Source organism: Battus philenor, unplaced genomic scaffold, assembly GCF_028537555.1.
Source record: "Battus philenor isolate CCGP_79_NKW_IND1 unplaced genomic scaffold, ilBatPhil1.0.hap1 SCAF_16, whole genome shotgun sequence".
NCBI classification, from domain to species: domain Eukaryota; kingdom Metazoa; phylum Arthropoda; class Insecta; order Lepidoptera; family Papilionidae; genus Battus; species Battus philenor.
Genome location: NW_027181678.1, coordinates 10,338,586 through 10,366,095, shown reverse-complemented (window position 1 = coordinate 10,366,095; position 27,510 = coordinate 10,338,586). Strand labels below are relative to the sequence as shown.

Genomic DNA, 27,510 nt, shown 5'->3' with positions numbered 1-27,510 from the left:
TTTTGTTACCTTCATTTAGGTTCATGTAAGGTATATGTTTTTCAATTATCTCGTTCAAAATGAACTGTAGGTGTTTAATAGAATTGCTAATAGTCGAAAGGCATTCGTTACGACAGCGCGTGGGACACGACCGAGATGCTCTTACGCAACCATTCGCGCCCTATCACGGCTCGTGCAGGATATCGTCCGATTTCCCATGTTCTCTCCTCGCATGGCTGGCCACGGGAACCAGTTTTTACCTTTACTTTCTGATTTCTTAACCGTAACTTGATAATTTGCCTCAAATCGAGCGGACGTAGGACATTTATTACGCTTAGATTTACGCAGGTTGTTTAGTTAGCGCTGCGGTTTAATAAACTCTACACGTTTACGTAATCAGAAATACACCTTGTTAGTAATCTATAAAGAGGGTCAAGGATTAATTTTGTATCCTTTTATAACTAACTATATCATTTATGCCAGCCAGCGTCTATATAGATTGTACTTTTATTGACAACCTAATTAATGAATATGAACAGAATCAGCGTATCTATTTTTCTGCTAATTTAATTAAGAGGTTCGTGCTCATCCGTCAGATCACGCAGATTGCATGAGATTCTTAACTTAATGTTGAAAACTTCTAATCTGAAGAACAAGAATGTCAATAATATTTTTTATAGTCATCATTAAATGACAAGTTAGATGTAAATTTACGAGTATAACGTTTGTCCTCTTCTATTTTCCAAGAGACACTTATTATATTTAATATTGAACATGGTTCAAATTTCAAGTTTATGAACCCAATCACCAAAAAAATGCCTCTAGGCATAGGTCTTCTTATTACGATTTCCACAGTGGTCTGTCCTGTTCTATCTAATAGATTCAAGCGTTACTTTGCGGAAGTCCATCCTAAATAAGAAAAGGACTGATATATAGCTACTTCCGCTATGTAGCAGTAGTCGTGCAAAATAAATTGCACCGCTCGCCAGCCCGCTGATAAATACTTTATTGCACGACTACTGCTACATAGCGGAAGTAGCTATATATTGATTCTTTTCTGACTGTCCTGTTCTACTCTTCTCTAGAAATGCCCAGCTGTTAGGCCTGAGGGTGTTTGATATCACCTGTTTACCTCCTTTGCTGCCTTCTTGGACTACTATTTAGTCATCGCTTTGCTTTATTTTCCTTGCGCGTCCCACATGTGTCCCACATGATGTGTCCTGGTCATCTCCATTTGAGCTTTTCTTTCTATCTTAGGATATCAGTTAGGTTAATTTTTCTTTCAGATTCATTATACTAAAGTATAAAAATTTGATGTTTGTACTTTTATATACCTTGAAAATTTTATTTTAAAATACATACAAAAAGTCGGCAAATGATACTAGAACATAACCTTTACACTATTTCTTCGCATTTTCCTGTTCGTGTTCGGCAGCGTCTGGTTGTCTTAGTCTAAAACGAAAAAGTGATTTATGAATGACCTGTTTTTTGCTCAGCAACCTTTACAAACAGGTTCCAAGAAATATTCTGTAGTGATTGATTTTACTCTGATGGTTATAGCTATTAAATTTAGCAGCGCTATAGTGCAACTGAGTGCAACTGCATGTTTTATGGGCCGTTCGCTTAGTCATTTTGTAATGCATTTGCCCCAAGGTCGACTATGCCTTGCTTATCGAGTTTAATAACGTTCTTTGCTTCAATAGGTTCTCGAGAGATGAACCGTCGAATGCAAATGAATTGCGCAATTCAATTTACTGGACAATTACCGAAGCAAATGAGTTGTCGGTAATATGATGTAATCTAGTTATTTATTGTTGGTGTTTACGACATAGACTATACCAAGTTATTTACATTACCTTTCCACGGCAATCCGTGTAGTAGTGTAAAGTATCAATATACTTAATAGCTGTTTTTACTTAATCAGGTATAATTGCTATAAATAAGAAACTAATTTTATAAAATAAATGTTGTGCTGTTAGATGATTATTTATTTAAATTATGTTACGTTACTGTTTTTTTAATTCTATTTGTATCGGTAGTGAATTTTTTACAATATTTTTTTTTTGATTTTACTTTACGCAGACAGTTGGGAAAGGGTTGCGGCTTGTTGTATTACGCCTTAAAATTAATGAAAATCTACGTCTTGTATTGTCATCTGTTTTGGTTTGAATATATAGCCGTATAACCGAAAAAATTATATTATTACGTGTTATATATTTTTATGTTGCCATCATAGTACGCTTATATGTTCTAAAGATTCCTTATTAGGTTCCTGTTTCGGATTTGTGTGATATTGTATATATTCTTGTTTACATGTATAAATTCTTGTCATGTATAATTTTTTTTAAGATTACGTTATTGCAGCTTTAGGAAGCTAATACGAAAGATAAGATAACAACGGTTTTTTTTGTTAATCAAGTGTAGGTATGTTATTAAATATTTGTATTTCATTTTTAAGCAATAAAGATATCCATTAAAATAATAAATTTTAATTAGTAAGGACGTTGTCGAAATAGCAAAAACATAATAAACAACCAAAAATACGACTTTAAAAGCTCAACGTAATAGTTACTATGATTGAAGCTCGAATGTGAAACTTTATCGATCCATAGCTTAGGAGTTAATAGCGTGTGATCTGATTTGCGGTGCCGCAAACAAGATTGGCCGGTTACCGGTATTGGCGGTCGGGAAAAACGGAAGTAAAATAGATGAGATCTATATCCATATTAATCATATAGCGTTTGATTTAACATCAACCTAATAATATGGTCGTCGAAATACGTTGGATACAGGCCGCTTCGACCCATTGGAAGCATGGATGAGACCTTTGCCCACCTGTGAACTTCCTACGGTTAAAATATTGATGAGACAAATTACACGAGTATTTTGTAGGGCATTGTACAAGATTATAATAACGTTAAACTAATTAATTATTGTAGTAACTAACAAAAGGCCTATCGATATCACTTCTTATATCTTAGTGCATATTCGTTCAAATCAATGATATATTTGCAATTAATATTTTGATGTTAGTTTAACTACTTTATTAATCAAAGTCTCGTATAAATAATGACGTTCATCCGATTGTTATAAATTTCACATTAGAATATTTATTAATATTTCGCAGTTACACTTTTTGCAAATAGCAAATAGGTGACAGATGTTTTAATAACGACAATAATATACATAAACTGAACCTATGGATATTTTAGTTTTTTTTTTCTAAACTAGTCAAATTTGATTAGTCATAAGATTTAATTAAGGAAGGCGCTGGTCTCTTCCAACCGGTTTTTTTAGAAATCCCACGGAGTCCCATGTCCTACAGTGGCAGTGGTAGCTAGAATAATGATGGTGATTGAATTTGATGTACCAAATTTGAAATATTTATAAATCATGAAAACTTTTAATGAAATCCAATACATTTCTTAACCGTACAATAGTTTCATTATACCTTTTGTTATTACACCTTTACGTTTCAAATAACGTACATAAAGTCTTTTACGATTGGCGACATGGCACGCGTTCGTTCATTTAACGACGCAGGAAGCAATTATGTGTGAACTGAATCGATGAATTCATCTCAACACTTCTGCGCGACTTCCTATCAGTACCGCGACTAAGGTCGACTCGGTACATCCGCTGTTAATAAGGCCATATTGAAATGGTTGTTCATACACATTAATTTATATTGTTATCCATTTTAGATTATTGACAGTGGTCGCTTTTGTTCGTTATAAAAAGAGTCGAACATAATTGGATAGAAAATAGAATAAAATTAAGCTTCAACTTAAAATACGCGCTTAGGTCTGATAAGAAGCAACGGCAAACTCTATGGGGATGTTTGTCTTAATCTCTTTTATAAATCTTTGTTTCCATTTAAAAGACCAATATACTGCTATTGATATTTTCACAACTAGTTTGTAAAAACGTACATAGCTAATAAGCCAAGACAAGATGATGGGCATTAGCGTGCTATGCGCGTACTATAATACCTAACTGCTATTGACAGCCCGCCTGCCACGCGTGGCGATTGTGGTGTATCTACCCCATAAATATCTTTGAGGAAGGCCTATGCTTTGCGGTGGGCATCTATAGGCTAAAACGACTTAGCTAATTTTATTGATCCTAGAGAAATGTATATCAAGCTTATCTTTTTTTTATTGATAGCCTTACCTCTATCGCTATTTTATTTATTATTATTTTACGTACATAAACAAGGTTCTCAAACATATTTTTACTATATGTTATCATATTTCTCGCATCACAAAAACCTTTTTCTAAGAACAATAAGATAAGATATAACCAAACCTTTATGTTATCAACATTTTAATTATCGTTAGTTCTAAGGCATTGCAATTTTAGTACGTGCTACCTTATAATTTGTGTTTACATTCCAAAGCGCTCTACTTTTGTATTATTATACAATGTGGTAATTATTCAAAAGCAGAGGTCTATTATGTTCAACGAACGATATAAATACAAGTTTATTTCTTGTCGTTAATATCTTATTACGTATTTATATTTTAAGTGTTTCATAAAAAGGGTCGATTTCAATATTTTGTATAATTGAAATCTGGACATAAAATTGGTAGGGTAAGAAATCATATTTACAATTAGGCGATTTTTTTTTCATCTAAAAAAGAGAGTACTTGTCAGGAATCAGGAGGATCAGGAGTTTATCGGATCGATGTCTACTGCAAGATGTCGGCCTCCCCAAAGATCGCCCCATGACTGATCTTGCACTGCCCGCATCCAGCGAGTTCCTCTGACGCTATCCTATATTGGAATAAGCAAGACTTTTTACTTAGAGAAATTACTGGAACTTTTTGTGTGTAGAACTATGAAAAGGTTAATTTTTTTGAAATATAATCGCGTTATTCCACACGTTTATGTTTGCAATACTTAAGATATTAATATAAAAATTAATATATCAACCATACCAAGGAGGTTTCATTGTAATGCTTTCATTGAATTTTGTCGAATTTGACCTCGTGTTCGAGACTGATACACGATTTATGTATTTTCATTTCGTAAAATAACCTGTTTATCAATACTTGTATTTGTGTTACATTGATTGAGGTATTTAAAAAATAAATGTTTTAGATAATTTGGTAGACTTAATTCCTTCTTGCATAGCGCACGGTTTGGATAAGATGAACTTAGTCTTTAGTTAGAATACATAGTACCTGAGTATATCGTTTAAATGATGTTCGTCTGGTGCATGAGTTACTTAAGTAGATAAGAATAGCCAAATTTCTTTGGGCTTATTTTTGAAAGAATTGTAATTGTATATTATTTGTCACTGTTAATCGTTTTTCTATTTTTCCTATCCTGTGATATTTTTAGATTTTTTTCAATGTATTTGTAATTCATTATGAGTTACTTTTTACTAGTGACTGCTTCTTCATCGTAGTTCTTCATGTTTCGTATCATTCGACAACCCTTTCTTTCATTATCTTTGAATATATCCGCAGGTTGTTTGTAAGAAACTTGTGTATTGTTATTGCAATATATTTTTATTTTTGGTATATTAATATGTCCAGTAAAGTAACAATTGACTTAACGACGGAATAGGCACACCTCCTGTCGGCCTATACATGTTGATTAGATATATGTGAAAAGCTTTAGAGAAAGATTTTATTGCCTATTTCGCAGGAAAAAGCTTTTTAAAACTTTTATACCTAATTTCCGTTTACACGTATAAAATGAACATTACGAAATGTCACATAAATATTTTCTTATTGGAATGAGACAGTCAAATACTTCTGATAGTACAAAGTCTGCAGGGACATACCGTTGACGTTTCAGCCCATAGACACTCACTGCAAGGCGTTGGCTTCCCCCAAAGATGGGAGGATATCATTTACTTTAAAGAGCTTGTTAATTATTACACCACGTTATTAAGAGTATTCTGGTACGCAGGCACTATACATTTTTTGGAAACTCGTTTGTGAGGAGTGGCAATCCTACATAATTTTTTTTTATAATTATTGCATAAACTGTGAATTATATAAGTTAATTATTTAATATGTGGTTATCCGTATTAGAAAACTTTTATTCGTAGTATATTATGATTACGTTATTTATTATGTTTGAAACTGTTGATTTTTAAATAGTGTTTTGAAATTGATAGCAAATGTTATACTTTTAAATCTTATATAACTACTAGCTGATCCCGCAAACGTTGTTTTGTAAAAAAAAATTGATATTTTAATTTACAAATAAAAAATAAGGGTTGATGGTAAAGGGGTGAAAATTTATGGTTGTATGTATTCTTGTATGCTGTATCATAAAAAAATAAAAACAAAAAATTTCGTTAAAAAATAAAAACATTTTTTTAAGTGTGAACAACCTTTATCATTTAGGGGTATAGAAAATAGATAGTAGCCGATTCTCAGACCTACTGAATACGCATATTAAATTTGTTAAAAATCAGTCAAGCCGTTTCAGAGGAGTTCAAGTTCGAACACCGTGACACGAGAATTTTATATATTAGATAGCCAATTCACCTGTATAAAGCCATAAATAGTAAATACTCATGCGCTAATATGTCATTGACACCAGGTGCACTCAAGTGCAAAGTGCAAGTAGGGACTTGGATACTTCATCGCGAAACCATACAGTGCTTTGAAAAGTTACACCTTTGTAGCGTATTACGCGGGATTAATTGATTGCAGCCGAGTTCAGATCATAGTTGAGCGTTTAAGTAGATTGCGATGATTCATTCTTGTTTAGTTGATTTAGAAAAAAAGGAACATTAAAATATATGATACATCATACATTTGTAAGCATTTTTTAATGTTTGTGTTTTTCCTAATAAACAGTTTTGTTATGTTCCATTTTCAGCCAGAATATTATTTTGAAACTTATCAGTATTTTTTCTGTTTCAGGTACTTATATAATATAATGAATATGGAATTTATTCTGCACCGTAATATCTGGTAACGTAAAATATATTATCATAATGTTACACTTCACTACATTTACTGCCAGTATATTGTGTAATTGAAATTTTCATAGACTTTTTGCCACAGACTGTGTTTAGTATTTACCGCAAAGCCACTAATTATTGATGATTTTTAACTTAATACAGCAAACATTAGAAAAACCGGCTTCTTATGATTTAAAATAATTATTAAAACAAGTGTTATAAAGGTAATCATTTAAATATTCTTATGTGTAGATCTGATCGCATTACATGCATACAATATTTTCAACTGAATATAATTTTATGCAATCCTTGGGCCTTCCCATAGATATCCAATAGAATCGGTGGGTTGCGGCCTCTTCGTTCTAGATTCGATCTCTTAAGGAAACTCCGAGGATAGCCTACCTCATGGGTTGTAGACTTTCGTCTTAAAGCACTAAGGGATATTGTGTGAGGAGATGCTTTGTAGTTTCCCGAACGCAGCCCAGTTACTTTAGATTCTTCGACTGATCTCTTTTTCGGCAGGAGATATGTGCGCCTCCCTGGGTGAGTTCTCGCCGCAAACACTACCTACCAATCCAATAAATCTAATTACCGATACTATATACCATCTTTATTACTATATTCAATCAATACCTAAACGGGGCGCTTACATTTTAATATAACAACGACGGTCGACAGCTAGTCTGGGTTACCCTTTGTCAGTCGTGTTCTACACGTATATGTATTCAATGCGCGTACGAATTTATAAAAGCAAACAGAGCCGTTACGGTTGTTTACGGGTCGTGGGCCGGGGCACGTCGCGTCGCGTCACGCCAACAAATTACCAAGCCGGTCCGTTTTAATTCCACCGCTATGATCACTTAATATATTTGTCTGCGTTTATACTCTCTTAGACCATGAAGTTTAAAGCTTTTGATGTGTCAAAGGAAAGGTCATTAAAACTGAGAAATATCCAAATGTTATTTTTATAAAATGTTTTTCTACAAGAAGTTTGTTTTACAAATTACATAAACATCAAAGGCATGTGGTTCGAATAGAACGATGCACGTGTTACTGATCAATCCGGAGTAATGTAGCGACCAGAGCCAAGGCTCCTGAGAGAGTCCCTGTGCTTTGATATATACATATAAAGATAAGAGGTGTAGGCTAAGCGCCATCTGAGGCCCCCCCTAGATCCCCCCTAAAATTTCCGAGTGCCATTTGGGCAGCAGCCAAAAAAAAGTGTTACCGAAAATTTGTGCTACTGACTATGCGTTAAGTGCATAAATAAACATTACAAATCTCTGCGACTACTGTAGAATTTCTTCATTAGACTCACTCATTTTGACAAATTGAAAATGAGAAATGAAAAGCAGTTGGAAACAATTATACCAACAAGTTTCTTTTTTGAAAGTGTAACCTTTTTAATTAAAACAACGTTTGATACAAATAAATAATACAGCCACAGAGATTATATTACGAGTGAGTAAATGCTATTAGTGTAGTCTTGTTTTCCCAGAAGTATTAGATACGTAGGTTTTCAAATTAAAACCTTTTATAAATGCGTCAATGCGACTTTAAAAATCTAGAATCAAAAATTAATAATTTTGGTTTATTGCAGTTTATATTTAAAGCTTGGTTTATATGCATTTGTTTTATTAGTAAGTTGTGTTTATATGTAAAAATATAATTTCTGTTTCGGTGTACGATTTGCGGTACACAAGCGCAAGCCGCAGTCGGAAGTGGCGAGATGAAACTTGCCGCATCCACCGGACATGGCGGCTGTCGTGTTCACGTTTATCTACGCGCTCTATGGCGTCCTTTACAAGTTTACTGCGCAAACTAAATTGCATGTCCATCGGTTTCGCAATATTCATTCATACCTGTTTTTAAAATAAAATGTGTAAGCAGTTTCTTATTGAATATTTACGTATTGAAATGCTATTTTTGTACGTAATAATTTTTTAAATCGCAGTGCGCAAGTAATATTTAAATATAAATTACCCGTATGCAAGCTTGCGTGTTTCTCCCTAATGGAACATCGACGTGAAACTTAGGGAAATATTTAGAATAGAAACACTTTATAAAACTCAATGTAACCGACTCGTGTTAGTTTTTATTGAAAATGGACAAACGGTCAAATCAATTCATATTAGTGTGAATTTAAATGTAAATGTAATTTTTCTAAACCGGTAATACTAACCTGTAGAACGCATGGTGTACGCGTCTCAAAAGATATTAGTGGTACACAAAAATTATATTAATAATAACTGAAATGTTGTTAAAAACTTAATTGTAATAAAATCTATAGATAATAAATCTAGAGACAGTATCAGGTATATTTCAGGGTTGAAATTGACAATGGATAGGCGTTAAGAAAAATGAGTCACATTTTTAGGTATGTGGACATGTATGTTTTATGATACCCGAGAAAAGTTTTATAGGAGTATAGAATCTCAGAAGTAGACAGGGTTCTATATCCTAAGTGAAATAAAAGACCGTTGTGTCAAGTGAACAAGTAGCTGGTCGATACGGAATTCTATTACGAAATGCACGTGTTGATTTTTTTATGAAAATGGTCTGAAAACAATGCTCTGTAGCATATTGGGTTATAGCTTACATGTAAAAACAATTAACGTCAGTATAAACAACAAATTTGGCTATTGAACCAAAAGCGCGAGATAAACGCATTAGCGCCGTTCGTAGCAAGTTGCAAAGCCCGCCGGGCGTATCCGGGCGCGCGCTTCCGGTTCGCCGGAGCGCAGTGCATCAACTTATCCACCTGACAGGCGCGCCGTCAAATAAACGTTCCATGTGATTCCAGCGCTATATACTTAACACTTCATTTGTGGCACAATGCGTATGTTTTCGTTGCTTAAAAACTACTAAACTCTTTTCGTATCGCCATTTTTAACTTTTTCCGAATGTTAGCAATTGTCCGGAAATCATTATCGACTGTATGATTTTAATAAAAAAATTAATAATATTGACTTTTTTATTGAAGGGGTAACCACATCATGATTATCATCAGCTAATAGAGGTTGAAAAACGTAGGTTTCTTTTAGAGTTTGCTATGATGACTCGTCTTGCGCTGTCTGCATGCAGCGACTCCTCGCGACTTTAACTATATCATCGGTCAACCTAGTGGGAGATATACCCAAGCAGCGTCTATTGGCTTATAGACACTCCAGTACTTTTCGACACATAATTCTGATTTAAAAAGTAATTATTAAGGATAGACGAATAAAAGCTAACTTGTTTGTTGATGGTTATTAGTAACAATGTGCCGAGAATAGTCAGTTATTTGTGAGTTGTCGTTTGAACCACTGCAGTAACAAAATACTACTCCAATATATTTTTTGTACAAGGAAACTCATTAAAAAGTAATTTAATTTATCATTTATATTTATTCTCTACGTTACGATCGCGCTTATTGCTTATCATGGAGCCTGTGATTGATGTATTTCTTGCTACTGCACCAAGATGAGCAGGAAGTATTTGCACTTAGGTGTGTAATTTACCGACTGGATTCAATATGCGAAGATGCCGTGAGAATGGACAAAATTAATTTCATGCGCATAGATTAGAGTTAACGCTGTGGTAAATGTACGTTAGTCACAGTCTGTCCCGATGTTTGCTATTTCTTTTATTATTTATTAACACTTGTTGAAATAAACCACACAGCTAGTTTCTTTTTACGTAACGTCATATAGTTTTAATTATAACCTCTAATTGTATATTAAATGGTACACGTGTGTAATTTATGTATATACAATACGGAGAGATATTATTAATGGGTTTGTTTGTAATTGTGGTGTACATATGATGCAGTACAAGCTGTCCCCCGCACCGCCTTATGTGGGTGTAATTTCATAAAATCCGTTATTAGTCATTTTTAACACAACAGAAGAAATATTTTGACCAAGTTTTATAAGTGCTATTATTTGGAAATGTGTATTTTTTATTGTACGCCCCTTTAACGCCCCCTGCGGCGTGGAGAGGGCCCCCCCCCCCTTACCGAATTTGAAGTCTCTTTTTTTTAATTTATTAACAAAACCAATATTGTGAGTGCGTGTATGCGTTTGTGCGTGTATGTGTCTCCACTCTTCTCTCTCTTTCTGTGTGTGTGTATATTGTTATTTCAGAGATACAGTAATAAGTCAGTGCATCAAACGTGGAAAACTCTTATAAAAATAGTAATTTCGGTTTCATATTACCTTTCTTCTTTTAGTTCACTCTCAGCGAAAGCACTTAAGAAAACTAAATTCGCCATTGCACCAAGTGTAAAATACTTAAAATAAATATACATTTCATATAACTATTTGTTAATATTGTAATATTTACTTGGCATAACACAATAGTCTCCAGTCTAAAAAATATTAACTGATTACGTATTCTGTAAATCGATATCTTTATATAGAGTTCCAAGATAAAATTTAATGTCATCTTGTCAAGAATAATAAATAATCTGTGACAAATTTGAATGTATAAATATAGTAAAAGTGTCGACGCAATATCGCCAAAGTAGGGGGGAAGCTGTGATACAAACAAAACAATAATATTAATTATAAAACTTTGTTTATAAAAACGTCTAATCGCTTTAATATATTCACATTAACATTTCATATAGCCAGTAAGATTGAATTACTGGTAACGACTCTTTATAATTAGCTGCCCTAATATACTTCATACTATCAAAAGGTATAGATCTATCGCTGTCTAATAAAGAAAAATTAAACGTACTTTAAACTTACTTTATCTATCGATCTAAGGTCTTAATAATAAAAAAAAAATTTCACAAAAAAGTTATTTTAATGTCATTACATAAGTCATTACTTATACATTTACAAGACATTTTTTGTTTTATTTTATGGTAACAAGATTATTTTCGATTTTTTTTAATTTACCTTTAATGTTTGTCATGAAGGGGGGATTAAGACACCTTAATAGTATATGTTTACACTACTTTAAATAGAAATAGAAGAGCGGGGTTGTTACTGTTTTCACTTTCTATTTTTTCTAGCTATATAATTTCTCGTGCCTGTTAAAAAATGCCGAATTGGCGGAGCCATTCACAAGTTTTTTTTTAAATATATTTGCTAATATAGTCATTAAGAAAAGATATGAATGTGTCTTGGGGTCAATGAACCCTTGCGTGGTAAACTTTCTTTTGCAAAAATCCCTATAACAAATCCCGAACGTAATAATTTACGTATAAACGACAATGTATGCAATTATAAGTAAAGACTTTCTTGGCGGCACGTACTTCAATTACCTCAAACATCACTCTCGTACATTATATTCTGCTTCGTGGAAATCGTGGACCGGCTTGTGAACGATGTAAATTGTTTTTTTTTTCTTAGTTTATTATAGAACGTTTATGTTAGAACTGTAATTTAAACTCATAAATATTGTGAGAAAATAATCATTGAAAATGCATTTTTAGATGTAATCGCGTTGGTATGTAGAATTTAATTGAAAAACAAAAATATGGCTTAAAAAAGAACAATTATTTGAAATCTAGTAAGGGTATATAATGTAAATGTATGTGTTTGTGTGCATTTGGTAAGTGTAGTAAAAAACGTTGTAAACTATAACTTAGAGAAGTTTTAATGAAACGCTAGATGAAGATAGTATATCCGCGTCAGCACGCTGAAAAGACGAAAGTCTAGATTAAAAACCGTCTGGAGTTCAACGTCTCGAGAACCGCGCTTATGGGTTGAATTCATAGCAAATATTTTTATGATGAATATATTTTACTTCATAGTGCAGGGAAAAATCTATATTTACTAATCTGTATAGTTCAAACTTTTTGCATTAATTATATAGGATAACTATTGCTCGCAAACTAGTTTCCAAAGTACATAATACCACACTGCGATCGCCAACTCGACTGCCGGGCGTGGCGATTATGGTTTATCCCCCTATGGATATCTTTGGGGGGGGGGGGAGGCCTATGCTCTGCAATAGACTGAAACTTAACGTAACAGAACTCACAAATAACTTTCATTGTATTCGTAAAGATAGAATTATCTTCTAATTTTCAGGAACTTACCTAGAAAACATCTTCATAACGCGTGGACTTTTTTTATTTTGGATTTTTTTTTCTTAAGTGCATTTAATGTATTATGTTTCGTTACTTCCCAATTATAAGGATGTTCTAAAAAACTAGTTTTGAATTGAAGCGCCTGACAGAAAAATAGCAGCAATAATTTGTAACTAATAATCATTGCTGAGTTTAACACTCACGCTTATTGTCTACCCAGATCACTTTTACTGCTTCGTACTGTGATTTTTTATGTCTGCAATAAAATTAAATGAAGCTTTTGTATTCAACTCGTTATTTCTGCGGATTAATTAAGAGTTTTAGCAATTTTAGCATGGAGATGACCTTAATTAATATTTCAATATCAGATTTTTCAATACTCACAGCAATATTATACTGGATGAATAGTTATAGGTGTATAAAAGTTTTGAACGGTTAAGGGGATAGTAGACCAATTTTTTAAATTTTTTTTCTTATATATTACAGGAAACCATACATTGCTTGACAACATACATTCACCTATTTAAAACTTTTAGTAGTTTATTAGTTTCAAAATAATTTATTTTTATAATTATTATTAATTATGGGGTAAATATGCAAATAAAAAGCAGTAAATATATTATGTTATGTTTATATTGTAATTTGTACCGATATTTTTAAAAATCGGTTGAAAATAAATTTTCCGTCTGTCTTCTTAAAATACTGAATTTGGCTTGTTGAAGTTTTTTTTTTTTAAAAATGGTATAAAATATACTTCTTTGTTATTCTTTTTTATAACAGACTTATTATTTTGATACGTTTTGATTTCACATTAGTGATACAGTTTACATAAACAGTGTGTTAGTTATTAGATAGTGTTTGTTTAAATTCGGTTCCGCTTTTAATGCATGGACGTTAATAATCTGTAATTTTATAGATTATTAAGCTGGGTAAAACCTCACTAGTTAAACGAAACACATATTAATGTTTTATAAAGAAATATCTATTTTAATTCGAATTTTATGGTATTTATATGTCTCTGAATAAGTTACATAAAGCAAAAGTAACAAATGAAAGCATTAGCAGAGGGCAAGGGTTCTTTAAGCATCATAAATGAACAGCTCTCTAAGTTATTGGCCTGGGGAGGCAAGGGTGATGAGCACACGGCGCAATTGAAGTCGCGTGAAGAGCGTACGCCTTGATGCATGGGGTCTGAGTACCGAAGAAACTGCTCAACGTTTTACGATGTTTTATTTTGTTTGTCATTTGAAATATGACTCAAAGATGCGGGAATAAAAATTGCTATTCCAGCACGATTTTTACGTCAAACACTTTTTACACTACTTTAACTTAGAAAAAATTCAAGTAAAACGAAGTAGAATCAGTATAAAATTATAACATTTACAGTATCGTGGATATCTTAAATTTCTTTTTTATGTCTAAGCTGTATGGCTACCTTGAAAGCCTATGGTCGTGCTGTTACATTAATGCATATTTTAACATATTGGAAGGCAGCCGAGCTTTATATCGTTTGGGCTGAGAGAGCAACTGTTTTGACTATCATTCAATATGCATTTAATATTTCAGTAAAGGGGTGAATAGTGTCTCTTAAACTTCTTTACAGATGATTGATTAATATGCTCTACAATTATACTATCTTTTTCAATTTTTCTTTTGTGAAACATTTCGTCAATTTTAAACATATAATGTTACCGGATTAATATAATGCAACAGAATAATTTAAAATAGTAACAGAAATTTAGAAATTTTAAATTAGTAAAAATCGAATCGTGTTTATGTTTGGATGTGATGTTTGAGAATGTTCATAATAGTCAAACACGACTTCAAGCTTGTAGCTACTCATCCGTATGTGTAAGCTGTCTCGCCAGCCTCTAGGAACGGCAGACTACAATAGACGTACTTATTCGCACAATCTTAACGTTCGGAGTGCGTGAGGGTAGATGAACATAATAGCCATCAGCGTTGTCGGAGGCGTCACAAAGGGCTCCCTGCGCCGACGTCAAGATTAAGCCACCCTCGTCTACATTGCTACGAATGCGTACATCATGTGCGATACAAGGTCAATGTAAAATGTAACTCGTGACTAAATTGCTGTGTTAATTTAACAGCATCAATGTGCGCACAGTATAACCATATTTACAAAATAAACAATTGAAATTTTGTTTCTGTAAAGTTTGAGGGTGGATTTTGTAAAATGTAACGTTTCCTGTCGCCAAACAATAGAGCATTTATAAGCTGGTCTCGTATGTGTAGTGAATTTCACTTTGAAAGCTAATCAAATTACTAGGTTGAAAGGTTTGGTTTTATCAAGGCTGCATAATTATTTAGCTACTTCAGACACTATAACTGAATAATAATATTTGTATTTCACATTATATGATAATGATACAAACACAGTGTTACCGAAACCGCTTTACCGCGCCTTTGTAAAGCGTGCAGCGAGACGGAGGAATGTATTCTCGGCTCAGTTCCATCAGTCCGCCGTCAACGCTCGCGTCGGCGATGCTTTTTTTTCTCTCTTCCCCTTCTTCATTGCGCTCTCCTAAAGCGTGGTACCGCGGTGTCAGTATCTTTATAATAAGTTACTTTTTTTTGAAACTTGATCCTAACTTACTTTAGTATTATACAAAAACTTCCTAATTAATTTCGCACAAAATAGCGTGTTTGAAACAACAGCATTGGTTCAGTTTGTATCGTTATATATGGCAGAGCGTCCATGTGACAGCGGCATAAGCACACGAAAGTTACTGCAACTAAGTATTTGCGTCGACGGCAGGGAGCGAGAACCTTTAATCGACTAGTAATTTATGTTTCATACAGGATATTTTCCGTCCATTCCTTATAGCCTATAATAACTAAGCGAATAGGGTTGTCTCTGTCGGAAATAGCAGGGGTGGCCGGCCACATATCACGCTTCCGAGCGATAAAGCGCTTTGTGGTGATTTTCTATTGTGATTTATTTGTTTTCAAGTCGATACTAGTTTGTTCGTTCGCTTGTATTCTAGAACCAATGTTTAAGCGGCAAATGTACGTAAGTGTGACGGTTCAACAATTTCATTCATTTGCTAAGACGGATAAATTAAATGACCACAGGTTTGAGATATAATTTATCGTAATTACGCCATTTATTGACCTGAAATTATCTTATTGTACATATTCATGTGTATTTCAAAGTTATCATTTACAATAAGTATTAACGATCTTTCACTTACGATGTTAATATTATGAGTAAAATTCATTCACACATTTCGCGATTTAAATTTTGGTGCACGATAATAGAATGGAATACTTAAGTAATTGTGCAATTTTTAAATAAGGTAATGATATGAAAATAAATCAATGTGTAATATTGATTTTGTACTTAAATTGACTTTCGTTGACACAACTTGAGATAATGCAGATTTTAAATTTTATTAAGATGTTTTTAATCAAAATAAAATACACTTTTAAACAAAGATCCAAAGTGACTGTCGTAGCTCGAAGAATTCATGTTCCGAAGTGGCAATAGATGGGACACGTCACTCCTGGCCCCACACTTAGTCAAGGCCTCAGGAAGTCGTAGGATGCGCGAAGACCGTTCATGGTGGCAATCTTTGGGAGAGGCTTATGCCTTGTAGTGGGCTTCTAACGGCTGACATGATGATAATTGTAGCACTCATTGTAATCAAATAACTACGTTTTGTACTTCTTTTGCATTTTACTATCGCATCGAAACGCGCCTGGACATTTATAATTGGCTTTATAACTTAATCGAAGGACTGATTACTCGATTCGCTTATCAAATTAAGGCGCTGATAAGCGCGGCTCTGCTTTTCGTATAATTCAATCAGTAATCTGAACGTTGATTATCATTTGTTTACTTATCAATTAAAATTACGTTGATTTCGCACACAGTTGTTCACAAATATTGCAATATGGCGTTTTGTGAAGTGTTTTCTTTTATTGTTCTTCTGTTGTAAAAAATAATATGCCAGTTATTATAAAAAATATGAGTGTATAAAGTTGTATGTGGATAATTGAATCGTTATTAGCCTAACTATGCGAGGTTTTAAAAGCTCTATTGCGTTTAAATAATTCACGTTTAAATCTGCATTCTTTTTCACACCTGCGCCAAAATTTCCTACCGTGAACAATTGATAATCAACATTTTTTAAATTCTATATACTGTTGGAAAACAAAATTCAAATATTACGAATGTGTCAGTTGCAAATTTACTCGCACGCTATGTGGTAACGATTTAATATTTTCATAAAACCCGTGTGAACTGTGTATATAATGTAAAACCAAATATGTAGAATCCATATCCAGAGACTGTAGATGTGTAAAACTTTGTGGTTTCTATTTTGACAGTTTTAGTTTTTTAAATTACTGAGATTTAGTAAATGTTTACATACAGTGTCAATTACAAGCGGTGATTCGATTCGATTAGAATATAGCGGTATTAAATAATATAAACTAGTACTTTTCAAGTTTTATCTTTAACGTATTAAAGTAGGTAGGTAGGTTTTTTTTTTGTACGCAGATCGGTACGAAAACTAATCAGTTGTCGTGATTTAAAAATATTTCAACTTTTTTCGTTAAATATTTGGCGAGCTATTAAATGATAAACAAGTTAATCGGATATGGGCGTAAAAGATTCAAAGTGGTGAATATATAGTTTATTTGTCAGCAAAAAGAAAAAGCTTTAACTTTTAATACCTATTCCCAAGCAATCCGTATAAAGTGATCGCTCTAAAATATGTTTCATTAATTTTTTTTCTATCGGACAGATAATAAACAATAATAATTTCAATATGTGTTAATTTGAATTTCGATAACTATTTTTCTTAATATATTATGAATACTCTAATTTTTATTTCTAAAAACATAAATATTTAGATAGCGTGTATAATATTGAATGCAAATTAACTACATATTCATCCCTTTAAAACTGTAATATATACAACAGCCCTGTAAATGCTTGCACAAAAATATATTAAATGTTGTACAGTTACGCTGTGCTATTTAAATTCTGCCGGTATTGTTGTCATAAATAAAGTCACACGCGGTATGTTATGACGAATTCTAAGAAGAGGAATACTACGTAGGCGAAGAATTAATAGTCCCGGCTATGTCGGTTAAATTCCATTGAGGTGGAGCCAGTTTTCTCTGTCGCATTTTCCGCGCTGCTTCGGAAAATCCAGTGCGTTCAACGGACGAGAATATTTCAGAGAGGGTACTGCGCCGATGCATAGCTGGGCGCAGGGCTATCAACAGGCTTAACTATTAATTAAAATTAGTTCCGTTGTTAAATTTATTATCCGTAAGTTTAAAAATATTATGAAGCAATTTTTAATAAACAACTTAATAACTTATTTTATATATTTATTATTATTTTATCTAAATAAAGATTATGTTAAAAATTAAACACTAAGCGACATAGATGTATTGAAACCTCAATTAGATTCATCACTCATTATAAATAGATATAAACCATTGTAATTTGTGGCAGCCCTATCTTTTACCCCTACTAATACATTTTTAATGTCGTCTCTGGTGTGCGTTTTCAGCTGGTCCTTGACGAGACGGGCAATGTCCTGCTTTATATATTCTAGTGTGCGTGAAAAACTCGCATACCTTACTTCCGTTTGTGTACGCGTGGTATGTTGAAACGCGTTAGTGTGCTTATGGGAAATTTGCAGCGTAAATTGAAATCCACTCTGCCTGTACTATGATATTCGCGATATATGCGACACAGTTCTTTTTCAGTGCAAATCCATTTGCAGCTATTACATTTTCCAGTAATGTAGTAGTAACTGCGCAAGCTTTTTGAGCATTATCCGCGTTCAAGCGAAACCTATCCTTAAGTGGTTGGATTAGAAAAGGAATTACTTTGTAAACGGATGATAAGTTTTCGTTAGCACGGTGTAAGCTAGTCTCAATGTAGGCGGTGTTGTATTTTAATGAGCGACGCGTCGCAGTAGTTTCCTTTTGTTTACACACAATGAAGTCTGTGCACAAGTCGAGGCAAAGTTCCGTACTTGGTGTTTCTGTTGATAGCTCATTCGAAAGCCGCCTTATTTCAGAGTGTGTCAATAAAGACAACTTGCAATAGTATCGATATCTTGCTTTGACATTCATCATCATCATGGTTTCATTTGAGCACTCACCGCACGGCATAGGCTGCCTCCAAAGATCACCACGCTTTGCCATTATTTTATTGTATTTAAGTTACTACCGGGAACTTTGGAATTCATTCGCCAAATTCAACATATAGTTTATTACTATTTGTTTATTTATTTTTATATGTGGCACTTTTTACCTAATTTTTATTATTCAAGAAGAATATAAACTATAAGTAGTAAAATATGTTCAAAATTAAATATAAAAAAATATATCCAGTGATTAGCTATAAGTATGTAAACGCTTTAAAGAGGTGAATGTATAGCCCATTAGCCAGCAAAATTCTTCAAAGTATTGCACGTATTTCCTATAACCCTGTATAAATTGATCACTCTGAAAGTTTATTTGAATACGTCAGGTCATTAACTTCTGGCAATGCTGGGGCTTCCGGGACAAGGTTGCTAAGGATAAGTTAATATTACTATTAAAATTTTAGGCAGTTATTGGAATTTTTAAAATGTCCTTTTGTTACATATTATCAGTTTCTTAAAAATATTTTTTTTGGATAGGGTGGGGTGCTATGCATTAAGCGCCATGAGCGCATAGTTTCCTTTTTGGCCGCCTAAAGCTTTGACTCCTATAAATCATTAACCATGTATATACTTCAATGAAGAATTTAAAACATTTGTTTGTGGAAATCATTTGTTTAAAATAATTAGTATAATTTCACGTTCTCCCTACATTGTAAACAACCAGCGCATTAAGTTCGCGGCCATCGCTGCGGGAAGTGCTAGGGTTCGGGTGGCGAAACCTTGCAGTTGTTCCCCTACTATTGTTGATGAAAATTCAAATCGAATCAATTTTCTCATGTTTTGATAAAATATTGATTCTTGCCATTCAAGTGTTAACTAAGAAAGACGTTTTAGTAACTGCTTTGATAGATTTCGTATTGTAAATAATTGTTCCTGTCGTTGGTTAATAGATAATATAAACAATTAGATATACAGAGCTATCGCTTTATTTGATATTAAACAATTATTATTTATAAATAAGTCGTTGTAGAATTTTGACCTCAATAATGTAATAATATTAAATTCGTAGTACTTTATGGATTAACGCCCCCGGCGTTTTGTTTTAATTTTATTTATCATTGTATCGTACATTTCCATTGGTAAGCAGTGGTAGGCCAGCGGTAATGACTGATACTTGCGATTGTAGGTCGCGGATTCGATTTCTGAGATATACCTTTATTAAATTCACGCTTTTTGCATTAATTATATAGTATTGATATTATTCACATACACGTTTTCAGAGGATGGGTAGCAACATCCTCTGCGTTCGAATAATACCAAACTATGATCGCCAACCCGTCTGCCTAACGTGGCGTTTATGATATATCCTCCTATAAATATTTTCAGGAGAGGCTTATGCCTTTCAGTGAATGTCTTCAGTTGTAACGAAGCGTAGATTTCAAAAAGAACTGGTCCTATCAGTCCTACAGAGCGGCCTGCGTTTAGCGTTTTCCGACAACCTTAGTGTTGTTTTAATTTTTTCTGTGAGAATAGAAATGTGTTCTTTTTTACTATTTTTTTCGATCAAATCTTCTCCAAGCCTAACCGAATATATATAAAAAATAGCGGCATTGATCTTCTGTCTGGTGGCTATTTTTTTTTTCACCTAGATTTACCTCTAAATTATCACTGAAAGTTTCTTAATGGCATTATGCATACAAGTATTGAACAAGTGTTTGTAATGTTACTTACATTTTTAAATACAAACTAAGATACTTCGGTTAATATGAAACTTCGTTCGAATCATAGTTTTTCGAGTACAAATAGTAAAGTCATTTGCGCTAGCTTTGAAAGCGCCGCCCGCCCAGCAGTCGAGCCTCGCCTGCGGTAGGGCACGCTCGCATTGAAGCTTGGAACCTTACTAACACGTGTTTTTTCTTTACAACAATAACAGGTAGAGTTACATACTAATAAGTATAATAAAAATACCCAGTATTTCCGCCTAGTGAATGTTTTAGTTGCTGTATTCAAATCACGCTTAATTTGTCATGAAAATTTTATGAAGTAATTTTTTTTCTACACGGTAATTTTCGAGAGAATAATTTTTTCTTGGTTTAGCCACTAATTATTATTTATTTACACTAGTTTATGTAGTCAGTAGAAGTAGTTAATGTATGTTTCTAAGACATTTTTTGCTATTTAGTGTTCCTAAAATCATTTCGTTTCAAGTTGGAATACTAAATTTAAGCAGCGTTGGTCAATTTCTGCATAAATTCCGTCCACCCCTGTTTAAGTGATCTATAAATCTGACCAAACGTCAGACACATTCAATGGCAACGTAAAATAATGGATGGGGTGATGTTTTCAAAAAAGGATAGTGTTTTACTGTCGATTTTCAGTAGTGTTAGTCTATTTAAAGGCTTTTTATAGTCTAGTTGTGGTTGGTAAAGTTCTGAAAAAAATTACAATAATTTTTATCTTTTATAGAAAAGTGGGTCTAGAATATTTTTCTAAGAATTAATTATCTTTTATTTAGATCACTTTATACAATAAATAGTTATATGTTATACCTGTGTTAAAATTATTCGAAGCTTTCATCGTAGCGCCGAATTCTTTTTGTAAATTCACTATCTGGCAATGTTGTTCTTTATTCACGTTATTTCTTTATAAATTAAACGTAATACAATAAATACTCCATAATATTACAGTACTAATGAACTTCGCTTGTTATCTGCCCGTTGTCCTATATAGGGCGATATAATTCCTGCCTATTTAGTTGGTATATATAGTGTGGTCGGCTTATCAGTACGAAGCGTTTCTTTTCCCCGCCGCAGGATAATTAGGTGAACTAACTGTTCTCTTATCGGACAGGGTACGGGCCTAAAAGGGCAGTTGTTTTAAATTTTATTTCCACATTAATTTGTCAAAATGATCTCTCATTATTATGTATTCTAGATAGAAAGTTTTATAAATACTTTTCGTGTTAATTTTAACCGTTTAAATATATATCCAAGGATTCAATTCATAAATAAAATTTGAAATAGTTTACTTTTGTGACCAGAACAAAGAAGTCTGAGTAATAAATTTAGATCGGTTGTCAGAAGGACGTAAGACTTCTGTGAATGAGATTTAAATTAATTACGGATAATTCTTAAAGTGAACAAAAGTATTAGGTTTGTCTTTATCTAATATTCTAGTGATTTTTTAAAATAATTTAAAGTCAATGACAGTACACTATGCTTTGTTGCTTTCTTGGAAACCGTATACAAAAGAATACACTTGTTCCTTTTATCTATAATGCTTTAACTTATTTTTTATTTTTGTACTTTGTGTAGTTTTATCTATTGTTAGTTGCATTCATGTTATTAGTTGAATAATAAGAATACACAATCCGGTAAAGTTAGATAATGTATAATAGCGTATTAATGACCCACCGCAAGGATAACGATGCCGCCTGTTACGTCACAGCATTTGAATACAAACACTCCGAGTTTAGTTATCGAGCGAACGCGCCCGGAATCGAACCGATGACACTGTCATTGTCACTTGTCACTTGTCATCCGTCTGTCGCACGAACTTAACCTTTATTTTCATTGCAGTTATTAAATAGATTCCTTATGAAGTTCGTGATTTGTGTTTCTTGAAAAATGTTGCTAATGTTACATATGAAATTGTGTTGTGTTCGATGAAAATTGTGGTGGAAAGATCACTTTATCAGTCTGGACAGAAGAATCGATTCAAAATGCTGTCCGTTAGATCCATGGAGGACAGGCTCTTCAATTTTAAATCTCTTAAGGAGAAGTTTGAAAAAACAAGGTAATTCATATAAACGCTACAAAATTTATTAGCCTTAAAGCTCGGCAGTGCTAGAAATAGCAGTTTTAATGGATTTCAAGGTCTTCCGGTTATTGCAAAAATGGTATATCATCGCAGACTATGCATGGCGTAAACATGCAGAAAATGTCTTAAGTTTAAATGAGTTCATATTATAATGTATCAAACATTATTAAATTTTATTTACAATGCGCAACTGTTGCTTCTCTGCAGATCATCATGTGAAGCCGGTGGCAGCTTACTACTTTTATTGATAAATCAATTGACAAATTAAAAGTGCTTGTTAATTTACATGTTCAATTAAAACTGAAATAGCCTATGTGTTATAATTACTAAAGACTTATTTGTTGGCAGGGCGGCTGGCGGCGTTCAGAGGAGCGCCACGCACGCCGAGATGCCGCACCGAGGAGGCACCATTGCCGAAAGGTCAGTTACCTTTTAAAGTACTTAAAATAATTACTATGTACGTAAACTTTATAGATATAAGTAACATTTTAAGCCTAAGCCTTTAGTATTAAAGTCTATTCGTTAGATAAGCCTTTTAAAAGTCAAGCAAAACTATCTAACTTCATCATCGTTATTTCAGCCGTAGGACATTCATAGACATAGACCATTCGCATAGATTTCCAATAAGACTGGTTGGAAATGGTATTCAGCGTTATCCGATGTCCTTGGACGTACGGCCCACGCTGCGCTCACCGATCCGTGCTCTTCACTTCAGAAATTTAAGGCTCCAGCGGTCAATCGGTTGGGCAATGTCCGTTACTTTCGTTCATCTACGAATCTCTTCATTCCGGATTCAATTTCATTTTGAATTAGAAACGCTTTTTTATTTAAACCTTTACATTTATATTTATAAGGATGGTTTGAATATTAAATGGTAGCTCCTTATCAACAGGAAAAAAGAGTTTTTCTTATCATCTCTTCAGATTTGTTGTGAATTTTGTGAGTAGAATAACCTTATTAAATAAATAGCCATGAAATTGAAGGTTTCTTATATTTTATTACGCTACGAAGCTGTTGTGGTCAATAATGCGGTTATAGTTTGAAACCAATACATTTATGTGTTATTAATTAGAGTAGAATTGAATCTATATCGTACAACATAGTGCTAGTATGCAAAAATAAATGTTATGTATTAAATAAATAATTTAAGCGATAAGATTCAAGATTGCGGCTTGCGTTCTTTGCTCTTGACGGATTTATGTAACATTATCAAAAATGTGGTGAAGATCCGCTAGATTGAGCTAATGGCCGAATATTTACTCAACATTTAGTTAACACCAACGATAGATAGGTCAAATAATAGTTAAAATTTTATGTATCTAGTTTCTGCCGTAGAAAGCAAATTTTATTTATAGCGATTTAAATGTTTTTTTTTATTTTGGGAAAAAAATTAAAACTTTGTGTTTATTCTACAAGATGTATTTAAATATAATTAATTTTTACTAATGCTCGTATTAAAAAAAATGTTTAAAATTTACAAATACAGTCGAGTAGAAGTTTATTTACGAAATACTAAATAACGAAGGTTGTACGAGAAATAACAGGAACCTCTACATCGCATAGAGCCCTTAATAAAATGAAGCCCGCGTGCTAACCAACACGGTTTCACGGCGGAGTAATTATAGCTGCCAGTCAGGATGTTTTGCAGCGCACGTAGGGCTGATGACGTATGTCGCTTAAAAAGATAAAAGATAAAATTCATTTATTCAACACTAGCACTCTTATTGTTTGTTGAATCGTCACTTAAAGCAGGAAACAAATAGAACATAAAATTGACTTTACTTTAGTTAAAATCGGTAAAAACTTTAGGTACTTTAGCAACCGTTAGCAGTTTGAGGCGAAAGATTCTAGACTGGCGGCCATGAGCTGGTAAGCGCGGCCCCTTCCGGGAGGGCCGAAGACAGGGCCATGTCGCTGAATGCGCTGAATGCGCAGAAGCGCAAGACCGGTCGTCGAGGCGATCATTGAGGGAGACCTTTAAATCTTGCAGTGGGCGGCCAATATCATGATGATATTCAAATACACAACTCTCATTTAAGTTAAATACAAATTTTGTTAATGAAATTTTATTTACGTAAATTACCTCTTGCTCGTTTATTTCCAATCACTGTCTCTGGATACTAGTTTACATACAGCCCTGTATCTGTTTTGAATACGGCGTCGCAAAACGTATTGCGGTATAAAACAGGAAAATATACGGAATATTGCTGTTATAACCATGTTGGAACCTAATTAGTCTTAATCTGTATTTCCTTTCGGATCGCGAAGTGCTCTCGGCCTGGAGCTGTGATAAAATAACGCAGAAGGTCATTGACGCTGCGCGTTCTGTTCGATTTTGTATCGATGTTATCAGACTCCACAAATCACTCAAGTGCTTCAAATGAATCATACTATCAGAAAATATAAAACGGAATACGGAGTACACTATACAATATCGATAGTTTAATTATAGGTGCTTAATTGAAGTGTATTTAATAAGAAATTACAAAAGTTATTAATCATTAGCAAGGGCTGCGTTTTTTTGGCGTGTATGTAAATTCCTTTTTGGTCCAGTATCTCTCAGTGCCTTAAGACTAAAACGTACGTTGTAGACCAGGGGAAAGCAACCTTTTTAAACAACATGCCAATTGAAATTTTAAAATCGTTTGGCAGGTCGCACATAAAGTAACATTATTTCATTTATAATGAATATTAGAATAAAAAATGTAATTAAAAAAAAAATTTTTCATGAATATATTCAATACGAAAAAGACGAGCAAACGCGTCGCGTTCGTATTGCATGTTTGGTCACGTCGCTATGTGAGTAATTTGTCACAAAGAAATTGTTTTGGTTTAGTATGTAATGTAAAGTGGATCAAATAAATTTAATTTTCGAAATGCTGGGAGGGCCATTTCAACATGTTTAAAGGGCCGAAAGCCGCTTGTTGCTCATCTCTGTTATTGATAAATGTATGCTATGAATGACTTACGGCAGTAAAATGTGGTCGTTCACTTCTGGTTTCATTGGTAAGCTACAGTCGCTCAATGAGCCATGGAAAAGTTTGGGATTTCTCTAGGAGATAAGAATGAAGAGCCGAAGATCAACGAAGGTATACATAACCCGGCTACTTGAAGCAAGTAGAAATGGCAGTGGTCCTTAAGTTTCTGAAGTGAAGACCACGAATCGGCAAACGCAGTATAAGACGTTCACTCAGTCAAAAACGCTGGACGCGGGGATTAACGACCAAAGGTTAATGATGATGTTATTAATTTGTATAACAGGAAAAAAAATTGTTTCCTTTCGAAGTGGGTGGCCCAAATGTTAAAACTATATTTACATTTGTTGTTTGCCGATAATCAATTAGCTGTAATTAAAGCAAATTGTGCCTAACAAACGGTTAATTGACTTTTGTCGCTTCTAGCAAATATGTATTTATTGATTATGTGTTTGAAACTACATTTGTATCACAAAATGTAAAGATCTAGTAAAAAATTATTGAAAAATATATGATTTAATTCATTGAATGAAATTTTTGCACGACTGTCTCTTGTAGTCATTTCGGATCGTTATGCAATATTTGAAAAAAAATTGTCTATCATTTATCGCTTATCTCATTTTAATTCTTTTTTTATTTACTTTATATAACTTGAGGCCTTGTGAACATTCATTTTAATTCAAACAAGTTTCAAAGATGTTTTAATGCTATAACGAAAAAAAGTGTTGTATATATGGTAAAAGGCATCATAGATTCTACCATTATTTTAATGTGATTTTGAAGGTGTTTTGTGCCGCCGTGATTGCAGCTAAGGAAAATGCTATGCAAGATATTTATATAGGGATAATGACAAATATTACAATAATGACATTCAAAAGGAAATCTCGAATCTAACTTCGTGATAATGTGTTAAATTGAATGTTAGTGATACTTCGAATCTGAATTAAAACATTTATTTAGTATATATATCATTTTTGGAACATCAAATAATGTAGTATTTCATGACATGATTTTAATAATTTAACTTTGTTTTTGAAAAACCAGTCTGTAGTCGTTGACAATGTTTTGTTTTCGCATGATTTTATTTTGCTAACTCATACAGGATATAATTTGCTTGCGGACGTTATTGTCTTTAGTCGTGCGTAATTCAAACGTCGGGCGCAGAGCTGCATTGTGAAAGGAATTTAACCAGAACTATATTGAATTATCTCGGAGAATGTTTTATCATTTAATAATATTTACATTAATTTTGAGACATTCGTTTATACGGAAGTAATGATGATGATGGTGTAAAGCTATAATATTATTTCAATACATAGTAATTTAAATTTACCGTAGATTTAACTGACTGGTAATATAAACAGTTTCGAAATGAAACTAATTATGTGCTTTGAAATACATTTTTCTCTATATAATAGATAAAAATCGATGAGACCGAAAAATAACGTAGACGAGAATCGCGAATAATCTCAGTGTTGCTATTAATCGGAAATGAGAATATTGGTAGGCAAGTTGAATTACCAGTGGCAGGCCACATATCGTGATGGCAGATGAACGCTAACGCCTTGGCGGAAACACTGAATGCAAACCGCTTCCAACAGGACCTATTGAAAAACTATGGCAGTGTTCAACGTATGATTAAAGTAA

The 27,510-nt window shown here is 33.3% G+C and overlaps 1 protein-coding gene across 4 annotated transcripts in view; it reads left to right on the top strand.

The window, feature by feature from the left end:
* The window catches only part of LOC137919152 (supervillin-like), a 210,394-nt gene that overhangs the window by 146,365 nt on the left and 36,519 nt on the right, over nt 1-27,510 (top strand). For all 4 annotated transcript variants that reach the window (XM_068762131.1, XM_068762132.1, XM_068762130.1 and 1 more), the window contains one exon: nt 23,237-23,308. In XM_068762131.1, the coding sequence (XP_068618232.1) occupies nt 23,237-23,308 (72 nt within the window). The remainder of the gene's footprint in view (nt 1-23,236; nt 23,309-27,510) is intronic.